This window comes from Rhipicephalus sanguineus, chromosome 1, assembly GCF_013339695.2.
Source record: "Rhipicephalus sanguineus isolate Rsan-2018 chromosome 1, BIME_Rsan_1.4, whole genome shotgun sequence".
NCBI lineage: Eukaryota > Metazoa > Arthropoda > Arachnida > Ixodida > Ixodidae > Rhipicephalus > Rhipicephalus sanguineus.
The window spans coordinates 299,978,940-299,998,440 of record NC_051176.1 but is presented as its reverse complement, the minus strand read 5'-3'; the positions used below and the strand labels follow the sequence as shown (position 1 = coordinate 299,998,440).

The 19,501-nt window shown below is 46.0% G+C and overlaps 1 protein-coding gene and 2 non-coding genes across 3 annotated transcripts in view; 1 reads left to right on the top strand and 2 right to left on the bottom strand.

The window, feature by feature from the left end:
• Positions 1-86: 86 nt before the first annotated feature.
• LOC119379359 (coagulation factor IX-like) overlaps positions 87-19,501 on the bottom strand; it is a 91,929-nt gene continuing 72,514 nt past the window's right edge. The window contains exons 6-7 of the mRNA XM_037648667.2: positions 15,333-15,469; positions 87-4,804 (exon numbers count right to left, since the gene is read on the bottom strand). Of these exons, the coding sequence (XP_037504595.1) occupies positions 4,544-4,804; positions 15,333-15,469 (398 nt within the window). The 3' untranslated portion in view covers positions 87-4,543. The remainder of the gene's footprint in view (positions 4,805-15,332; positions 15,470-19,501) is intronic.
• Positions 8,024-8,095, bottom strand: Trnat-cgu (transfer RNA threonine (anticodon CGU)). The gene has a single exon. It is a non-coding gene; the product is annotated as a tRNA-Thr (tRNA).
• Positions 10,931-11,003, top strand: Trnas-gcu (transfer RNA serine (anticodon GCU)). The gene has a single exon. It is a non-coding gene; the product is annotated as a tRNA-Ser (tRNA).

The following is a 19,501-nucleotide window of genomic DNA, read 5'->3' as shown; positions in this document are numbered from 1 at the left end:
ACACCTTGTAGAGTTACCAGAAGCGTAGCCAGAAATCTTTTTCCGGGGAAATCGAAAAATGTCGGGGGGGTTTCAACCCCCCCCCCCCTGGCTACGCCCCTGAGAGTTACTGTACATGCTATGGGAGCATGTACGGTAACTCTAACAGGGTGCTACCGTCAGCGCCCAAGTGACGTAGTAGGTTGGATCACGTGTGGAGTGTCTGCTACAGCGGCGTCCGCAGCATCGCTTGGCAACGTACGGGCGCGGAATCGCGGCCTGTTATAGATTGTTCATACGGGAGGAAGTGTTTGATTATGTTCTTTTACACGCTGTGATCGAATCTTGCGGTTAATCTTCGTTTTGCGCTTTCATATCAAACTGCTGCAAGCGGGAACTGATGGAAGACGTGCTATGTTTTTCTCCAGAATGCGAGCGTTCGCTGAGCGATCCGGTGGCTTTTCTACTCAACTTCACCTACAACAATGACAAATTAAAATGCGGGAATAGCTTGATACTTCAAATCTTCACAGAAAACGACGGCAGTGCGAGAAGATCGAAAGACGCGGAACGAGTGATTTGTTCATACCACAGCACTCATCCTTTATTTGGTGTAATCATTTCCCTCGCCGATTTCAAGCTTGAGAATTTGTTTGAGCTATTTTAGTTTTGTACCGTACAGGAAGGAATCACGCAACTGTCGCTGTGGCAAGTACTTGCGGGCAGTATCGCAACGTATTTGGTTCAGCGTTTAGCTAGCATGATAAAGTATCCACTCAACATTCAAGTGCATATTGCCAGTAGAGTCTTCGCTGATTCGTTACTTTGCTTCGCTCAGGGCACGATATATTTGCCTCTTAATTTTATAGGTTTCATACCTGCATAGTCAAATTTGTTGCGTAAGCTTCCAGTGTTTTCCTATTTAATTCTTAGTCGCAAATTGATCACTCCCAAAATATTGCGGCGGGAAATCGTGCATTATTGACGTTTCTCAGCACATAGTCACGCAGAAAATTAGATTCAGTGCAGTTTTCTGTTTTTGGATGGCGAGTATTAAAACAGGAACCATGGAGCTGCAACAATGTGTTAAAGTAGGTGAAATAAAACTTAAGGCAGTTATATTTCTAGCTCATCTCAGTGTTTTTTTTTTTTCTTTCTTTTTACAACTACACGAACCGGTCAAAACAAGTGCGCGTTCGGGTATCGGCTGCACACCTAAGAGCTTCGGAGCTTGGGACGAAAGCTCCTGGGCAAAAATTCAAAAGTATGGCGCTTGAATCACGCGAGAAAACTGCTCACAAGCAGTGCCTCCTCTGTCACAAGTCGTGCGAGCGTTGCTAGGCGGTGTCACGTGGTCCAACTTACTGCATCAAAATGACAGCGGCTCCAGCGCTTCCAGTGGCAGCCCTATAGTGTCCAGTATTACAACCATAGCGGAAGTAAAAAGACTAGGAGGGAGCATCACGTGGCAATCTTGAAGCCAAGTCAAAAAATTTGTGGCAGAAATAAGCCCTAGTGACGTGAAAGGCAATCGGTAGATTTGGCCGGCTTTCAACCTTCCCAAGAGGCACCGCACACATGGGCCCTGGCTTATAGTTTCTTAAACTGTGGGCCCCGGAGTGTGGGGTGGGCGTCGTCAGAGGAGGTTGGCTTGCCGAGGCTGGTGGAATCGCGTACGCTCCCTCGTAGTTTTTTTTTTTTTTTTTTTTTTTGTTCCTTGCAGCACAAAAGACCGGGACACTAGATGGAACGACAGACACGTGGCACTCATGTCGTTCTTTCTCGCGTCCACGTTGTGGTATTGCGCTACACGATCACAATTCAACTCGGCATAGTCTTCAGAACGTGCACTATTTAGCTGTGCCACACACTCGCATTGCAACAGTCCCGCACTTGTGTAGCTGCTCAGCGGTTCTTGTAGAGTGTTTACTATTGTATATTTTGAGCGAGTAGCCGTGGTATGCAGTACTTGCTTTGCAGCAAACAGCCACTCCACATCACCTGCAGTGTAAATAAATCTACGGGTCACTTGTGGTCGCCAATCAGGCTAGAGGTCTGCAAATGCTCGCCTCCACTGTCCTCTCTACTGAGCGAAAGCTTCACGGGGGGATCGGTGGCGCACAGTAAACGAATAATCCTCTTTCTTTCCTTTTTTTTTCTTTTTCTTTCTTGGAACGTGCTACCGGCTGTTGGTACTGGATGGATCACACGAGCCCTAGACTTCGCTACACTGCACGGAGTTCTCAAGATATATTTTTAATCTTATTGTACATTTCGCGTCCTTCGTGCCTCAGTACTATTCCAAGGTGAACGGCGACGAGGCGGGCACTGGGTATATTGAGAATTTACTGCAGTATTAGCCTCAGGGTTATTTGGTCGCATATGAAATGGCGTGACAAGAAAATAATGTCCTGAATAATCGTAATGCCCCGGTTCTCGACGAGTGTTATATAGCAAGGCAGCACGGACTGCCGAGTTACCACCTGGGTATCTGCTATAGTCATTGTTGCCGGCTCGACAAACAAAAAAACGAGGTCCGAGTTATGTGGAGCTCAACCAAATAAGGCGGCACAAGTCTCCAAGATAGCACCCCTATTCCCGGTGTTACGTCATTACAGTTTTCGCGTCGGGAAATTCTTTCTTCGTCCCATGTGTTGGCGATTAGTTCTATGTTTACTGAACGGCACAACTGACATATTTGTGCTTGAGATCTAAACGGTATGTGTTGCTCTGTAACACCGGCAAATACTCTGTCACCGCGGTGCTAGCCTAGATCCTAAAGCTGCTATTTCAAGGCACGGCGTATGCGTGCGCCTATATTGGCCCATTTCCTCAGTTGCTCCTGTTAGCACACGATGCCGGGTGCATGCTGGCGCACTCATTCGCGCTTCCGCCTATCTTGGGTGTGCCAGGAGCAGCCCGATTTTATTGCAGCTGCACGGCAAAGGAACAGCCGCGATATCCAGAGCACGGAGTGAGGTCGTGCGGCGAAAATCGGTCAGTTTAAGCGCACCACATCAATTGAGGAGAAAGCCGGTGTATTTGTGTGCCCTTTGCAAGTTGAAAATTCGCTCGCGATTTCGCGGGCATTGCACAGCCAGTTCCACAAAATCCTGTCCATTTCCTTTTCACAATAATCACGTCCTACACGCTTCTAAACTATTCGCAAGGTTGTCATGCGCCTAAAAAAAAAAAAAAAAAACATTCTGCACACTCTTTGTTCAGCTGGAGAGGGATAGAGAAGAGAATAAAAGTATGTTTCATTTTTTTCTTAATTCGATGCTCACTATATTTTGACATATACATTTGTGTTTCACGACAGTAGCAAATGGTTCTCGAGTAAATCGTCATGCATTTATAAGGTACAACAATATAAGAAAACTCGAACATTTGTAGTGGAGTAAATAGGTATTTTGCAAGGAGCATTCGGTGTCGCGTAAGCATGCACCAGCCCTCAACGACTGCCCCGTACCGGTCGCTGTGGAATACAGCCGGGGCCATTTAGTTGACTAGATGTGAGATGTGTATTAAAAGAACGAGTTTCTCTTACACATTATCACCGTTATCTTTGGCACGCATTAATTTTGAGCGACATCGGTTCTGCCTTGTCATTCGGACGCGTTGTTGAAACTTTTTAAACGCGGGAGAGACCGTTCGGCAATTGGACGGGGCGCCAACGTGCCACATTCGCCGCCAGTTGAGGGCGAAAACGAAGCCATTCTAACGCTGGCAACGATGGTGAAGCCAACAGCTTCACTGCTTTCTCTCGCAATTCTTTGCAAAAGCTTTGGCAAGAGAACCTCGGAGTGCGTGGCGTCTGCTGCGTTCTCGGCACGCAGCTACATGTTCCGGCTGCACTAAAAAGTGAATTAGCGCAATCGCACTGGAAAATTTTGTTCTTTCCTGTTTCGGCACGCGTCGTCATTGATTGGCTGTATTGGAAATACCAATAAGCTTCTGTCGTAAGCTTGGTGTGCACTCAATAACGTTTACGCTGGTAAAGAAAATGTTCATGCGCTTGTGCACATTGCTGTGGTCATAATCGCCTCCCTAAACAAATCAAGCTGCCGCGTTCGTAAACATATCCAGACACATCACCAGAATTTACCTTGGAAAGGGAAGGGGGACACTCAAAGCGGCGTTCTCACTAGCCGAAAGAGGACACGCAAGCTGCACGTCCATTTGTTACGGTGTGTCCGCGCCACTCGGGCTGAACCACACGTTTTAAACCGCAGGTGTGAGTGAACCCCCAAGAGCAGCTTCTCATACGTGCACGGGCTTTGCAAAAGCTGCCGTATTTATCCTGAAAAGTGCGTCTTATGCAGTGCCTTGAGCGCTCAAACTTCGCGCAGAGGTATAATTCCACAGCATTTTTTAGGGTACCACTACGCTCACTCCACTGTTTTTTTTTTGTTTTTGTTTTTCGCAACAAGCTACAGCTGTACTGTAGTTGTGCAGTGCAAGAGAAAAGCTGCTGCACATATGAGTGCCAGGACACTTACCATAAACGCACTTTTCAAGTAAACTCTGCAAATCGCTTATACGAGACGCTGTGAGACGCGGTCTAGATGTGGTTGTCAGGGACCGGCTCCGGCAGAGCAGGCTTGGTGGTGCCATCGTTGAGGTCGGGGTAGTTTTCTCCGTCGCTGACGTACGGCTTGCACTTGGCGTCTCGAGTATTCGCGTACAGCCAGGGAACGAAGAGGCCGACCCGCGTATAAACGCCGTACACGTCCTTGAGGGCACATTTCTTTCCGAAAGACACGATTCCGCAGATCGCATCGTAGTTTTCCACTTGCACCATCAGGGGGCCTCCGGAGTCACCCTGCCAACAAGAGTTTCAACGCATTGGCTTGTGAATGTAACGAACACTCAGAAGTTTATATACCAGGAGTGTCGCGAAAACACTTCCTTTTTTTTTCCACTTTTCGTTTATACGCTCCTCAAATGAATTAGTGCAGTGCTACTTACATGTGTACGACCGTTGCACAACCGCTGGAGACCAGCAGGCGCAAATTGCGAGCGTTTCAAGGTATTTTCACGTTACACCCCTTGTGGATACCCATAAAAAAAACTATGTAGATACCTGGATGCAGTGCTCATTGCATATTTGCCCATTACGGCTACGTTATTGGCACACACGCAGACCTCGGCTTAGCTAGACTTGTAAGCAGTGATCGTTTAAGACGAAGGTTGTAGACGTTTTCACCCCACCTGGACTCGTAATTACGAGTCAGGTATGCGCATGCGAACTTATGCTGTTCACCGCATGATGCAACCTGACTGATTTTAGCCGTACGTACGTTTACCTTCCTTATCTACACATATCTACACACACGCGCACACACACATACGCCAGTAGCAACCAGGCTTGTTAAGTAACATTGAGTTGCTGGTGATTCCCGTTGACACCATGCATGAGTATATGAACACTAGAAAGAACTACACAATACAAGTTCTTTAAGCTCATCCAGATGTTTCTCTGTGGCCCCCAAAATACCATCTTGTGCATGGGCGACCTGGTTTTCTCTTACCTTCCACTTTCACTAACATTAATTTTCTCTTCATTGGCTCGCATGACATGACCATGGAAAATAAAGCTTCATAGTTTCATTACGTTTGCTTCGAAAGAACATACACGTTGGACCTCTCTTCTGAACAGTACATGTGTTAGTCTGGCAGGCCATGAGATTCTTCGAATTCTTCACCAGCTCGAAAGATTCTAGCATTTCATATTTGCGCAAGGTTCATGACTCGCGCCCACGGGATAGATAGGATGTTTATCATTTAGTCTTTGTTTTTCATAATCTTTGAAAGTTCTCTCTTTCCTAATGTTATTCCTCGAGCCTGTATTTGTTTTGTAGAGCTGCCATCCTAGTATATTCTGGATCGTAGTGTTCTACGACATATAATACGTCGTTATTTACCTGGACGCCAGGGGCGTAGCCAGAAATTTTTTTCGGGAGGGGGGGTTAAACCATACTTTGTGTATGTTCGTGCGTACGTTTGTATGTGTGCGTGTATATATACGCAAGCAAAACTGAAAAATTTCGGGGGGGGGTTGAACCCCCCCCCCCCCTTGGCTACGCCCCTGCTGGACGCTCTACGCTTCACCTGTTGTCATAACTTCAGTGTTATTATTTTTTTTTTTTGCGTTTACAAAAAGACCAGCCTTGTCGCTTTCTTGTTTTGCCTTTAGTATAATGTTTTTAAGTCTCGTGTGCTTCCTGCTATTAATGTGTTATCGCCTGCATATTCTAAGTTGGTTACATTTGTTCCCCCAATTTTATTTCCTATATAACAGTTTTCGAGGTCGCAGTTTTTGAGTACATAGCTCGGCGACTGAAACACGATACTCGGAGCGCATGGCTGCTGGCGGCGAGGGTGACGGTGAGGGCGAGAGAAGCCATCACGCACGGTGACTGCATCCGGTAAACAGACGTTCGTTCTGTGGTTCCCGAAGGTCGCGGGATCGAATCCCGGCCTCGCGGCTGTATTGTCGATAGAGGCGAAAATGTTTGTGGCCTGTGTACTTAGATTTAGGTGCACGCTAAAGGACCCCAGGTGGTCGAAATTTCCGGAGCCCTTCACTACGGCGTCCCTCATAATCATATCGTGGTTTTGGGACGTTAAACCCCAGATATTATTATTATTATTATATTATTATTATTATTATTATTATTATTATTATTATTATTATTATTATTATTATTATTATTATTCACGGTGGCGCCGGCGGAGCGCTGCAACCCCTCGTAACGCACGCCTATCCAGCTCCGACCGCTTCGCAGGGCGCGGCACGTGAGCTAGAACACTGTAACGTGAGCGCAGTGTTTCAAAGCCATGGCAAGCAGCACTCCGCCGGCGCCACCAAAAACCACAGGCTGAACGGCTGTCTACCGGATGTAGTCACCATGCATCACGAACGCTCTCGCCCTCACCGTAACCCTCACCGCCAGCAGCCACGCGCTGCGAGTACTGTGTGTCAAGTGCCGAACATTGTACATATTCCGTGTATAAGTTAAACATGTGTGGTGAAAGAATACAAACTTTCCCGACTCATCTTTGAAGGTTAATCCGATGTAGAGCTTCCTTAGTAGAGTTATAAGATGCACTAGAATATATCCAGTGCTTGGTGTAGCCAGCGGAGCCAAAAAAAAAAAAATACAAATAATCTTTACACGCTTCCCATCAACATCTCATTTGCAATGTTCTCTCTCTCGCGTACCGCGTCCTTGCTCTGTCGGTATATGTCTCAAGTTGAAATGGAGTCTTATAGGGACCCTAAATAGGGACTCTTATAGGGACCACGTTCTTACACCGTTGTTTAGACTGATGTATTATTCTTCAGTAAGTGTATTGTTATTGTTTCATTTTAGAAGATAAAGTGAAGGGCACAGTACTCTTTCTTTAATTTCGCGCCGAAACGCCAACGCCAATACGTCAGTGTGACACCACGGATTTCGAAGTATCTTTTCACATTTCGGCCACATTGCCTTAATCAAGAAGTACCTCGATTTGTCTGCACCTTCTGCACTAGTTCAAGAAGTGCAACATTCCTGGCCTCTTTTTTTTTTTTTTCTGTGCATCGCCTTAACCAAATGCTCGGCTCTTTTATTTCATTTCATGCAAGGGAAGTTTTTGTGCGAGTTCGATTCTACTGCACACTCTGTGTATACCTTGAAAGGGCAGGCGTCGTGCAAGTCTCGGTAGCAAACGACATGGTGTAACACGAGTGGCTGTGCGCACGTAACTTACAGATCCCGCTTTGATTACAAACAATATTGTAGCTGTAATTACAACGTTACGTAGAAGTTCGGTGGCACGGGCACGCTATCAAATACCGGCCGCGGCGGCTGCATTTAGATTGGGGTGAAATGCAAAAACTCGCGTAATATATCGTGCGTTCGACTCATGTTAAAGAACCTCGGTATAAATTAGTAATGAGAACTAACAGACAGCAATGCCAAGGAAAGTATAGGGGTGTTATTTGTAGTAATTAGAACATAAATGTGAAGAAAGTAAACTGGTCGGAAAGATAACTTGCCGCCGGCAGGGATCGAACCTGCGACCTTCGAATAACGCGTCCGGTGCTCTACCACTGAGCTACGGCGGCGGTCATCTCCCCGTCCACTTTATACGTGCTAGGTGTCACGTGCTACGTGACGCCAAAGAGGCAGAAAAAAGAGTGTTCCACACTCGCCGCCATGGCTGCGATTGGCGCTGACTAACACTCCTAAGTTTAATCCACATATATACCCTATAAAGTGGACGGGGAGATTACCGCCGCCGTAGCTCAGTGGTAGAGCATCGGACGCGTTATTCGAAGGTCGCAGGTTCGGTCCCTGCCGGTGGCAAGTTATCTTTTCGACGATAATGGTGACCGAGGACCCACGATGTTTACTGTTTTCCTACTGTTTACTTCCCACCTTTACCCTCGGAAAGCCGGAGACCTATGGCAGGCCGTTGTGAGAAGCCCTTCTTCGCTTTATTTTCATTTTTGAATCCATGGCGGAGCTTGTATCTTTTTAATGAGACTTGGCCCCCCCTAATGGAGAACCCTGCGCACGCCTATGGTGCCCACGTTACGTGAAGAAAATAGTGTATCGTACCCAACGAACGCTATCTCCCCGTACCTTATTCTAAAACTACCTATTAACCCGGATTACCCCACTACGTGATGCAGGGGCGTAGCCAGAAATTTTTTTCGCTGGGGGGGGGGGGGGGGTGTTCAATCACCCATTATGTATGTTCGTGCGTGCGTTTTGTGTGCGTGTATATATACGCAAGCAAAATTGAAAATTTTCGGGGGGGGGGGATTTGACCCCCCCCCCCCTCCCTTGGCTATTCCCCTGACGTGATGTCATATAATTGCATCGTGATGTTGCCGCTCAAGACCCCGTAATTAATTGATTTTTTTTTTACAAGTTCGATTTCTGAATAGCTTTGAGCAGACGTTAGTAATGTCTTGTGACAGCTTTAAATTGCTTTCCGTCGCAAGTGTTTTTCTTGGAATGGTGCAAAACCAGGATCAGCGCCCATTGTTCTGTTCTCACGATGTGGCACTATCCGGATATCGACTACTAGCGGTAACGAAAAGTAGCCCTCCTTTTGCTACATGCACATCTGCTGATAATATTCTCCCGACAAGCCTGCACTACTCTAATAAAGAAAGGTTACCTGTTACTCTTTTTGGAGAGTCCTCACTTGCCACAGATATGACTCCCCTTAAAGATACACATACACATTAACTCTCTCCTGGAGAGGCTCTCCGGTGACTCTCCAAAAGAGGGTAAATCAGTTCGGCGGGCTTCCACAGAGCTGATTTGGTATATTCAGTGAACAAATGTATTGGCTTAATTTTCGGCGCGTCAATGTCAACCTGTATGTTGCGTTTCGAGCTCTGGCGTGCACATTATTATTGAATTTCATGCCAAACGTCCTAGACATTGCGCTCGACCCTCTGAGTTTCTGTTCTAAAAAATTGCGGGCAATCATTTTAGCGCAATTTGCACTCTTTCGCAATAATATTTTTTTTCTGTCTTTACGGGCGATCTGAATATTGCCGAGGTGGGCGAAGCACGTAGCTGCTGAAGAAATCCCTCAAAAACACAAAATATACTAAACGGAGTGCCTTACATCTCGACTGGTTGCTACAAAAGGAATGGCGCTGTCTTATTCTCTCCCATTGGCGTCCATTACTTTGACTCGCGATATGCTATGTGGTGAAGCAAAACGGCAATTCTTCGCCCTTTTTGAATTTTTTTTTAATTTGCAAAGTCCATAAACACAATCTAATTATATCACATGGCTAAATAGTTATCATTAAATGTGTCAAAAAAGTATGGAGGTCGATGACCGATTAGTTTCGAAGGAGGCGCAAACATAGAATACAGTGTCAAGTGACTGATGTTCATGCTCATGCAGATTGGTGACGCGATCCAAGTGAAAATGTATGCTTGCACTAATTTGGAAGGGTAAACAAAGGAGATTGACTTGAGAAAGTTTAATCGGAGTGATGTTTGTTTTAAGCGAGAAAAACATGTTTTATGGTGAGCATCCGCCGCGTCCCTGGGCACCGGCCCGTATGCACGCTTCACTGCGCCGCGCACTTCCTTGGGGCAATGGAAACATGAGGCGACCACGCAGGTAGTAAGATCGTATGCTGCTTTGCGTTTCTTCAAGTTTTGACACGCATTCGCCTGCTTCCCACAGCGCTGCCAACAGCGCTTCAGATGGTTCGTTTAGAAATATACTTTTATAGTATAATAAAAGTACGTAACAAACACTAGGAATATTAATGAGAACTAACAGACAATAATGCCAAGGAAAGTATAGGGGATGTTTTAGTAGTAAATGTAAGGTAATTGTGAAGAAAGAAAAGCGGACGAAAAGATAGCTTGCCGCGGGCAGGGACCGAACCTGCGACCTTCGAATAACGCGTCCGATGCTCTAGAGCATCGGACGCGTTATTCGAAGGTCGCAGGTTCGGTCCCTTTTTTTTTGGGGGGGGGGGGGGGGGCACTTGCTGAAAACCTTGACTATTTGAGAAAAACACCTATTTTCATTATTTATTTTTGGTAAGAATACCTACTTTACCAAAATGTCGCCCCCCCCCCCCCCTGGCTACGGGCCTGCTCACCTCCTCAGGTGGAAGCATCAGGTGCAGCAGCACAGGCGCGCCCACTTCGACATATTCTTCCATCAAATGGGCCATCCTCGGATAAGCCTCTGGCCCCCGTTTCAAGCTAGAAGCTTCCTGAGAGGTCGAAGAGTTATCCCCACGTGGTTTCCCGCTCTCTCGCCATCCACGCTGCATGCGATGACTTCAGTTCAGTAATCGCAAAGCGGCACCGTCCTTTTAGATATTTACCGTTTACACTTTCGTTTGTACACGCTCTCCGTGAAAAGTATGACAAGGAAGCAGTTCACTCAACATACCAAATGCCCCGCCGCGGTGGTCTAGTGGTTATGGCGCTCGACTGCTGATCCGAAGGTCGCGGGATCGAATCCCGGCCGCGGCGGCTGCATTTTCGATGGAGGCGAAAATGTTTGAGGCCCGTGTACTTAGATTTAGGTGCACGTTAAAGAACCACAGGTGGTCGAAATTTCCGGAGCCCTCCACTACGGCGTCTCTCATAATCATATCGTGGTTTTGGGACGTTAAACCTGCTGATATTATTATTATTATCAACATACGCAATGCATATGTTATGTCCTTTCAAGGGATGCGGCTGAAAGACGACGAGCGGCTCGATCTGTCGGGAACGCGATGCCCGGAAAATTTTCACCTCTGCTGAAGAGCTGAGCGTAATATACAGAAGCAGCAGTCAGCTCCTAGGCACGATTAGCGAGAGTCATGCTTTAGCTAGCTCCAAATTAAAAAGAAAGAACGAGAACTATATCCCCAGTGTATAGGTACTTTTATTAAACTATAACAGCATATCTCTAAACGAACCATCCAAATCGCGGTCGGCAGCACTGCGGAAAGCTGGCGAATGCGTGTGAGAACGTGAAAAAACGCAAAGCAGCATGCGACCAATCGCGTGGCCGCCACATCCTCCCGTTGGAGGTGAGCGGCGCAGTGAAGCGCACTTACCGGCCAGTGTCTGCAGGGACGCGGCGGATGCGCGACGTCAAAATTTTGTTCTCGCTGAGAACAAAAATCACTCCCAATAAACTTTTCACAAACGATTCTCCTTTGTTTACCCTTCCAAATGAGTGTAAGCAGGCATTTTTACTTAGAACGCATCACCAATCTGCATGTGTCTCAATATCAGTCATTTAACACATTTTTTTTCTTTGTTTGCACCTTGTCTTCAAAACTACACGGTAATCGACCTCGATACTTTTTTTACACGTTTACTGACAACTATCCAGTCATTTGATGCAATTATATTGTGTACATAAACTTCGAAAAATTTCTCAAAGATTGTCAAAATGCGCGCATAATTGCCGTATTGCTCCACGACAAAGCATATTGCGAGCTTTTTTTTTTGCGTTTTTCACTGTGAGATTTGAAGCGGCCGCCGAAATCCTGAAGCGAGCACTCGGATTGCACGAAGCCAAATCTACCAGCGGAACACGGGAATGTTTCGCGTGAGGTTACACCGGAGGTTTTTATGCACACGTCACGTTATCCGGTTCCGGAAACTATTCATGCTTCCGCTGTGTACGTTTCCATGGCAACCTCGGTTGCCGCTGAAAAGCTCGACCAAGGTTGCTAGCAGAATGGCGAAAGTGAAGTATGCTGTTCGTCTTATCTCCGCCCGAATCCGCGACTTGGCGGCGGAGCAAGTGAGAGCAATCCGGCGCGGAGCGAGTTGCTCTGAAACGACCAGCGGAACGCGCGAACTCCCTCCATATCGATCAGTGAAAAACGCCAAAAGTAACGGACGCCAGTGGGAGCGAATAAGAAAGCGCCCTTCCTTTTCTAGTAACCAGCAGAGACGTAAGGCACTCCATTTATTATTGTATTTTTGAGGGATATTTTCAGCAGCCTATGTTACGCCCACCTCGGCAATACGCTAGTCACTCGTAAGGACAGAAAAAAAAAAATGTTCTTGCAAAAATACTGTAGGATAGCAAATAGTGCGCTAAAATGATGGCCCACAATTTTTTAAAACAATATCTGAGAGGGTCGAGCGCAATGTCTGGGACGTTTGACCTGGAAGACCCTATTATTATTATTATTATTATTATTATTATTATTATTATTATTATTATTATTATTATTATTATTATTATTATTATTATTATTATTATTATTATTATATAGCGACGACATACGCGCCCTAGGACATACTGTCACCATTGCAGGTTTCACTACACGATGCGTAAAAGGTTGGCTGGTTGGTTTATGTGTTTAACGTCCCAAAGCGACATGATATATATATATGAGGTACGCTGTAGCGCAGGGCTCCGGATAACTTCGACCACCTGGTTTTCCTTAATCGTGCACTAGCATCGCACAGTACACGGGGAAAGACGCGGGCTGGATCGCGGCTGCGGTCGCCGCAGCCGCGATACCACCGAGCCACCGTGGAGACCACGCGTAACCACGCGTAACCACCGAGCCACCGTGGAGACCGTGCGTCAAAGGTGTTGGACAACAAGGCCTGCATTTCCCCACTCATTTTCGAAATACCTTAACCTGCAGCGCCAGTGCATGAGGCACAACACTTGAACCTTCCGAACTGACTCTGAATTATATTGCACTTGCGCAGTACTGGAACGAAACTCGTGCGGAAAGGGCAGCCATATCGAAGAGACCTTAATTAGTTACCGAAACTTGTCATGCGCTCTCTGGAACACAGCACAATCTATTTTTACCGGCAGACGATTGCGTACGCTCTAGGAGACGCCGTTAAAATGTATGGCGTCACGGCAAGCGAAAACTGCAAGGCGGAGTCGCCATTTCCTGGCGTCCTCTCGCGGCTAGAATGGCGTTCCTGGTAGGGCGCATCGTCGTCTTACCAGAGCACATTTAGAGCAGCTTCAAAACGACGCTCACTGCCCGCTCGAAAATAACGCAAGGTATCTTGCGAATAAATACGTTATGCGCCATGGTTGCTTCGCTAGCCGCAGTTGAAAACGACATTTCGTTAATGGCGGCAACACTACGGCTCGGTGCGCGACATACATATGCGTTGAACCAGGGTGACAAGTCCTAACGGGAAGCGCAAACCTTACGGGGGTGCGCAGAACACTTCGTCGGTAGTTTGACATGTCGAATGTACTGAGAGGGTATCGATGGCAATCCTCCCGTACATTTAAACCGCGTGGGGAGAATGTATACGTGTGCGTCGAAAGATTGCTCCAAAGGCGTTTGATTGATACTTAAAGCTAGAAGGGCCAGAGTAGGGGCCAGTTGGTAGTGCATAGTTGACACTTGTGACGCGCTGTCTGAACACCAAGAAAGACGCACAAAAAACACACACACGTATAGTACACAACACGCGTCATTCTTCGTGCACAGACAGCGCGTGACAAGTGTCAATCATACCTAAAGTTTTAGCTAGGCGTCTCCTGCAATTTCCTAAATGTGTTATGCATATTCGAATCGAAGTGCTGTCATTAGGTAACCGCCGAACCAAACCGAATGAACTTGCTGTATTTAGGAAAAATAAACTCTATTTTTGTTTAAAGCGATATATTTATGATGTTATTATTTTCAAACAAAGCTCGAAATCGATAAACTTGAAGACTTCAAGCACAACGTTCACACCCGCCGCGGTAGTCTGGTGAGCTGTGCTCGACTGCTGACCCGAAGGTCGCGGGATCGAATCCCGGCCGCGGCTGCCGCATTTTCGATGGAGGCGAAAATGCTTGAGGCCCGTGTAGTTAGATTTAGGTGCACGTTAAGGAACCCAAAGTGGTCGAAATTTCCGGAGCCCTCCACTACGACGAGATCATATCGTGATTTTGGGACGTTAAACACCAACAATTATTATCAGCACAATGACCAGATCTATAGTAATCATGCATTAAAAGCAAATGTCACGATTTCATAAACATAACTTTAGATCAACTAAAGAGCGAACAAATGCGGTGCATTGTAGCTTACAGCGGACGTAAAATCGATGTATCGTAGCTAGAATCTTGATAAAAATACTAGCTGTTGATGCATCGGAAGATATAATTCAGAGCGGTGCATAATGTGTTCGATAGAGGAGCTGCACAGTCACCGGCATCGCGAACGTCTTGCTCGGGAGGACTCTTGCGTTGTATACAACGTACAGCACGGTGGGAAGTTTATGTACTTAATTCCCACCAGTTTTGTCCGCCTTATTATAGCGCCTATCTTTAACGTATTTCTAGTTAATAGCCTCGTTAAAACAGTGCTTCAACACAAGTTGTATCAATTCTGCCACATTTACGCGAGAATATTACATTATGCATGTTGAGGTAGGAAAACATTTTAATTTTGATAATAAAAAAAATTAAGTTGGTCTTAAATATTGTATATGACGTCACCGGCATTATCACAGCGTCATGACGGTAAGATTTTCTTACGTCATGCATGAGTAAAGCTAGATGCGATAACAGTTAATAAAGAAGTGCGCTTGCGTTCACGCGCGTCGTGATAGCGCTTTTGCATTTCGTTGTTATCTTAATGCAGTTGCCGCGGTCAGGGTTAACCTAGTATTGACACTGAAGGATGCCAAGAAGCCCACAAGGCTTCGCGTGTAGTTCACTCCGGCGACTGTGTTGTACAAAATGAAACGCTCGAGTGAAGACGTTCACAGCGGCAGTGCAGTACAGGAGTTGTGCAAACTATTTCCCTGCTTTGGGCGAAACAATCTTTTTTCCCAGAAAGCCGTGGTTACCATGTGTAATCGCTGGGCACTCACCACGCATGCATCCTGGCCCTCCCGGCCGCCGGCGCAAATCATGTTCTCGTTCACTTTGTGCGTAAGTGGCCGCTGGCACTCGGTCCTGTTGACTGAGGGCATGCACAGCTTCTGCAGGGTGGTCGGCTTGGCGCCCTCTGCAAGGGACACTCCGAACTATGTGAAACCTGCACCGACAGTCTCATTCCGGGGATGGAATGTAATGGTCACGAAAGAAATGCAGAGCAACACTGTCGGCAGGTTTTTCACAGACGTTATCTTGCTTGATGGCTGTACAATGAACAAACGTATTCGCTTAATTTTCGGCGCACCAATAATAATCATTGCTGGGGTTTTACGTCCCAAAATCACGATATGATTATGAGGGACGCAGGCACATCGATGTCAACCCTTATGTTGTCTTCTGAGCTCTGGCGTGACATCATCATCATTATTATTATTATTATTATTATTATTATTATTATTATTATTATTATTATTATTATTATTATTATTATTATTATTATTATTATTATTATTACGTTGTTTCGCTGAGCAGGAGCAAACAAAAGAGAAATAATTATTGCCTTTATTTCTCCATGTACCACGATCGACTCTCTTCGTCAGCGTGAACGAAGTTTTGTGGCGAGCCGTCATCCAGGCGCTCGAGCAGAGCACGCGAAGAGAACATTCGGGCGTTCATTCAGCGACTCGTGGTAGCTCCAACCGCAAGGAGAATGAGCGTCTGTGACGCCCTTGCGGAACGTTTCGGATTAATTTCGACTATACGCGGTTTCTTGAAACAGCACCGAAATGTCATCTGGGTTGTAGACCCCACAGTGCGAGATTAATTTTTAGTCGTGGTAAAGTATTTCGCATTCCGCTTCCAGATAGTTCTTGCCGCATGGCGCTATCAGAGTTGCTGCATCCCAAAGGGAGCCAGAGTTACGAATATCTTTTTTTTTTTTTTTTCCACGAGCCGCTCCAATGTCATTCGTCGAGCACAGTCGCGTCCGAATTGCTACAGGGAAGCGAGTCTACGCGTTTCGTACTATTACACTCAAAATGTTCGTGGTATACGCACTGGTATATTGCACATGCATGCATGGGCTGCATGTCATGCATACATCACGCGTCAGTATGCAGCGCTTAGCATTGCTTGTCATGGCGTGCAAGAAGGAGTGGCATGTCAAATTGCAAGTCACATTCATATATCTTATGCATCCCTTACAACCTAATAATAAATATAAACTCCACCTACAGTCATATCGCCTTCCCACGCAAAAAGAATTTACATAGATGCTCTCGCTCATTTTCGTGAAGTCAAGCACTTCTGATTGTTTAAGACAGTCGAATTTTGTCATATATAGATACACGTAGTGCTTGGCAGCATCGAAGACACATGTATCTGAGATACTATGTTAGATACTATTTGGGCATCTTGTATTTATATCATGATGCGTCCGACAACACGTGTATCAGTATCTGTATTTCTGATACATGCATCGTGTATCTTGTGGTACGTAATACTGCTGTCAAGTATAAACTTTGGCTGAACTCCGCTTCTCAAGCTGATACTGCTGTCACTAAGCAACCTGAATAAAGCTAGAGCAGTGAGATTCTTTTATCTTTACGCCAGAGCCCTAGAGCGAGGGGAGACGATGAGGTCTGCGCGTTCCTACAGGCGGAACAGAGTCACGTGGCGGCGCTCCCACCGTCACAAAGAAACAAGTCTGCGCATCTGCTTCCCACATCAGCGATTGGTAAGGATCTTGTAGATGTAAGTTTGACTTATATGCGATGAGACTGCTTTACATGCGAATAAGACTAACAACTATCTCCAACAGGCACTGATGCTAAATATCATAGAACAATAATTTACCTAACAGAGTATGCTTTGGTGTACTGCGTCATGTTTATTCGAAGAGCTTCTTAAATCATAATTTATTTGCTAGCACAAATGCTTTCTTAGCTGTCTACATTTTTGCATCCCGTACATTTCCCAGCTCTCTTCATTGTTTTTTTTTTTCACCTGTGCGTTTACTGCAATATGTCTTTTGTAACATGCTGCTATAATAGATTTTGTTTTATTCTTATTCTTAAACTGTCTGCCTCATTGATATATTTACATATTTGAGTTTCCTGTAATGTCAAGGTGACGTTCCGGACAAAAATAAAACAATCTTGGCATGCCTGGAGTATACAGTAAAAAATCAATTTACGATTTTGTAAAATAGCGATGGTGAGTTTTTATTATAGTAATGGAAATTATGAGAAAAAATCACGCCATATCCACGAAGTGAATGATGATTGAGGAGCTGGCTCGGAGATAATCGGGTAAACCGTGAATGCTCCATAAAATTCATCTACTGTCGCATAAAGACGTCACACGTTGTTATAGTAGCAATTGCGGTCAGGGTATTGTCGAACCACAAGCGGTCACAGACCTTGCAGCTGTGGCCGACCGTGTGGTCGAGGAAATCGCGCTTGAAGCGCGCGTCGGCGCCACCAACTTCAGGTAGCGACCGCTTTCGGCGCTTGGCCGCTGCATCCCGCTCCCGTACCTCTTCGAGGTTCTCTTGCCGCCGCTTCCGCGCTGCTTTGGCTTCTCGGGCTTGTATCTCGGGGTCCGCACGACGCTGACGTCTCTCTGCGGCCTCGCGAGCTCTCACCGCAGGGTCTTGGCGGCGAGCCCGCATGCTTGTCTTGCGAGCCCTCCGCTCCGCCGCCTTGTCTTCTTCGTTCATGTTATTAGTATCGAAGCGCACTGCCGGAGTGGAGCGAGCGCCGCATGCTACAGTTGGCTATGCTTTATAACAAGAGGAAGAAGACTTCTCTTTCGCACGAGCGTACGCATGCGGCAGTTGGCTGTGCTATATGTGGTTTTGCCTGCGTTAATGTCATCATCAAGGCGCTCGAAGAACAAGAGGAAGAAGACTTCTCTTTCGCGCGAGCTGCGCCTGTAGCGGTCGCCTCTGGAACTAAGGTTACGCTTACGGCGCGGGACATTGCCCCAGCTTTAGAACCTGGCTAGCCAGCACCCAAAATATGTTATGTTAGTAAGGGGACTATAGAAACAAACGAAATGCCCTGTTTTTCTCATGAGCGTCCCCAAGAGCACATGCACTGAATTTCCGATTATCCGACCTTATAATTTGCGACCTTAACAGGCGAGTGGACAATATGTTAAAATGTCCCAGCTATTAGTGGTGCCGCCTGTATACCGTGTTTCTACGCATTCACTGCGATAGTGTTTACGAAACGGCCTTTCTATTTAACTTCGATATAATCTTTCTTTAGCTCAGCCTAAAATTTCTTACTGTTATGAATCACCGGGTAATCGGATCTATGGGTGGCAGTCGTGTAAGTAGCAACGGTATCCTGCGACGCTTTGTGTCACTACAATACGTATGAAACTTTTCTGGGTTACACAATCTTTCTCGCAGGAAAAGAAGAAATCCACGCACAATCTCTTTTGGGAGTTGATACGTAAGCGTATAGGGCTTTATTGTAGGCCTTGCCTGTAGAACGTTGTTTTCGGCCGGCATCTTGTTTCTATGACATTCGTCAGCGTCGGCCCCTCAAAAGGCGCATCCCGCTGCTACATAAACGCGAGGTTGGAATTCAATTTTCGCACAGTCTAAATTTTTATGTGTCTACAATCTTCAATGTCGGCTGTACATGGTGTCCTAGAGAAGGCTTTTATTCTGCCAACACTAAATTTAACGAAGGTTTCATAGAAAGTGTTCTCCGTTTACGCTTGTTTTGCACCGTGGGCAGAAGGCATCTACGTGGTTCATATATATCCACATTTTGCGAACGCGGATGTGTAGCCCTGCAGTGGCTGAGACACTCGCTTTCGGAGCGCGGGCGCCTGTGGGTTCGAAACATAGCACCGCCAAGAAAATTAGTGTATTTTTAAATGCGAAGCATTTCTTAGCGAACTTCTGCGACTTTGAGCGTATCTATCTATCTATCTATCTATCTATCTATCTATCTATCTATCTATCTATCTATCTATCTATCTATCTATCTATCTATCTATCTATCTATCTATCTATCTATCTATCTATCTATCTATCAGGGGCGTAGCCAGAAATTTTTTTCGGGGGGGTTCAACCATACTTTATGTATGTTCGTGCGTGCGTTTGTATGTGTGCGTGCCTATATACGCAAGCAAAATCGAAAAA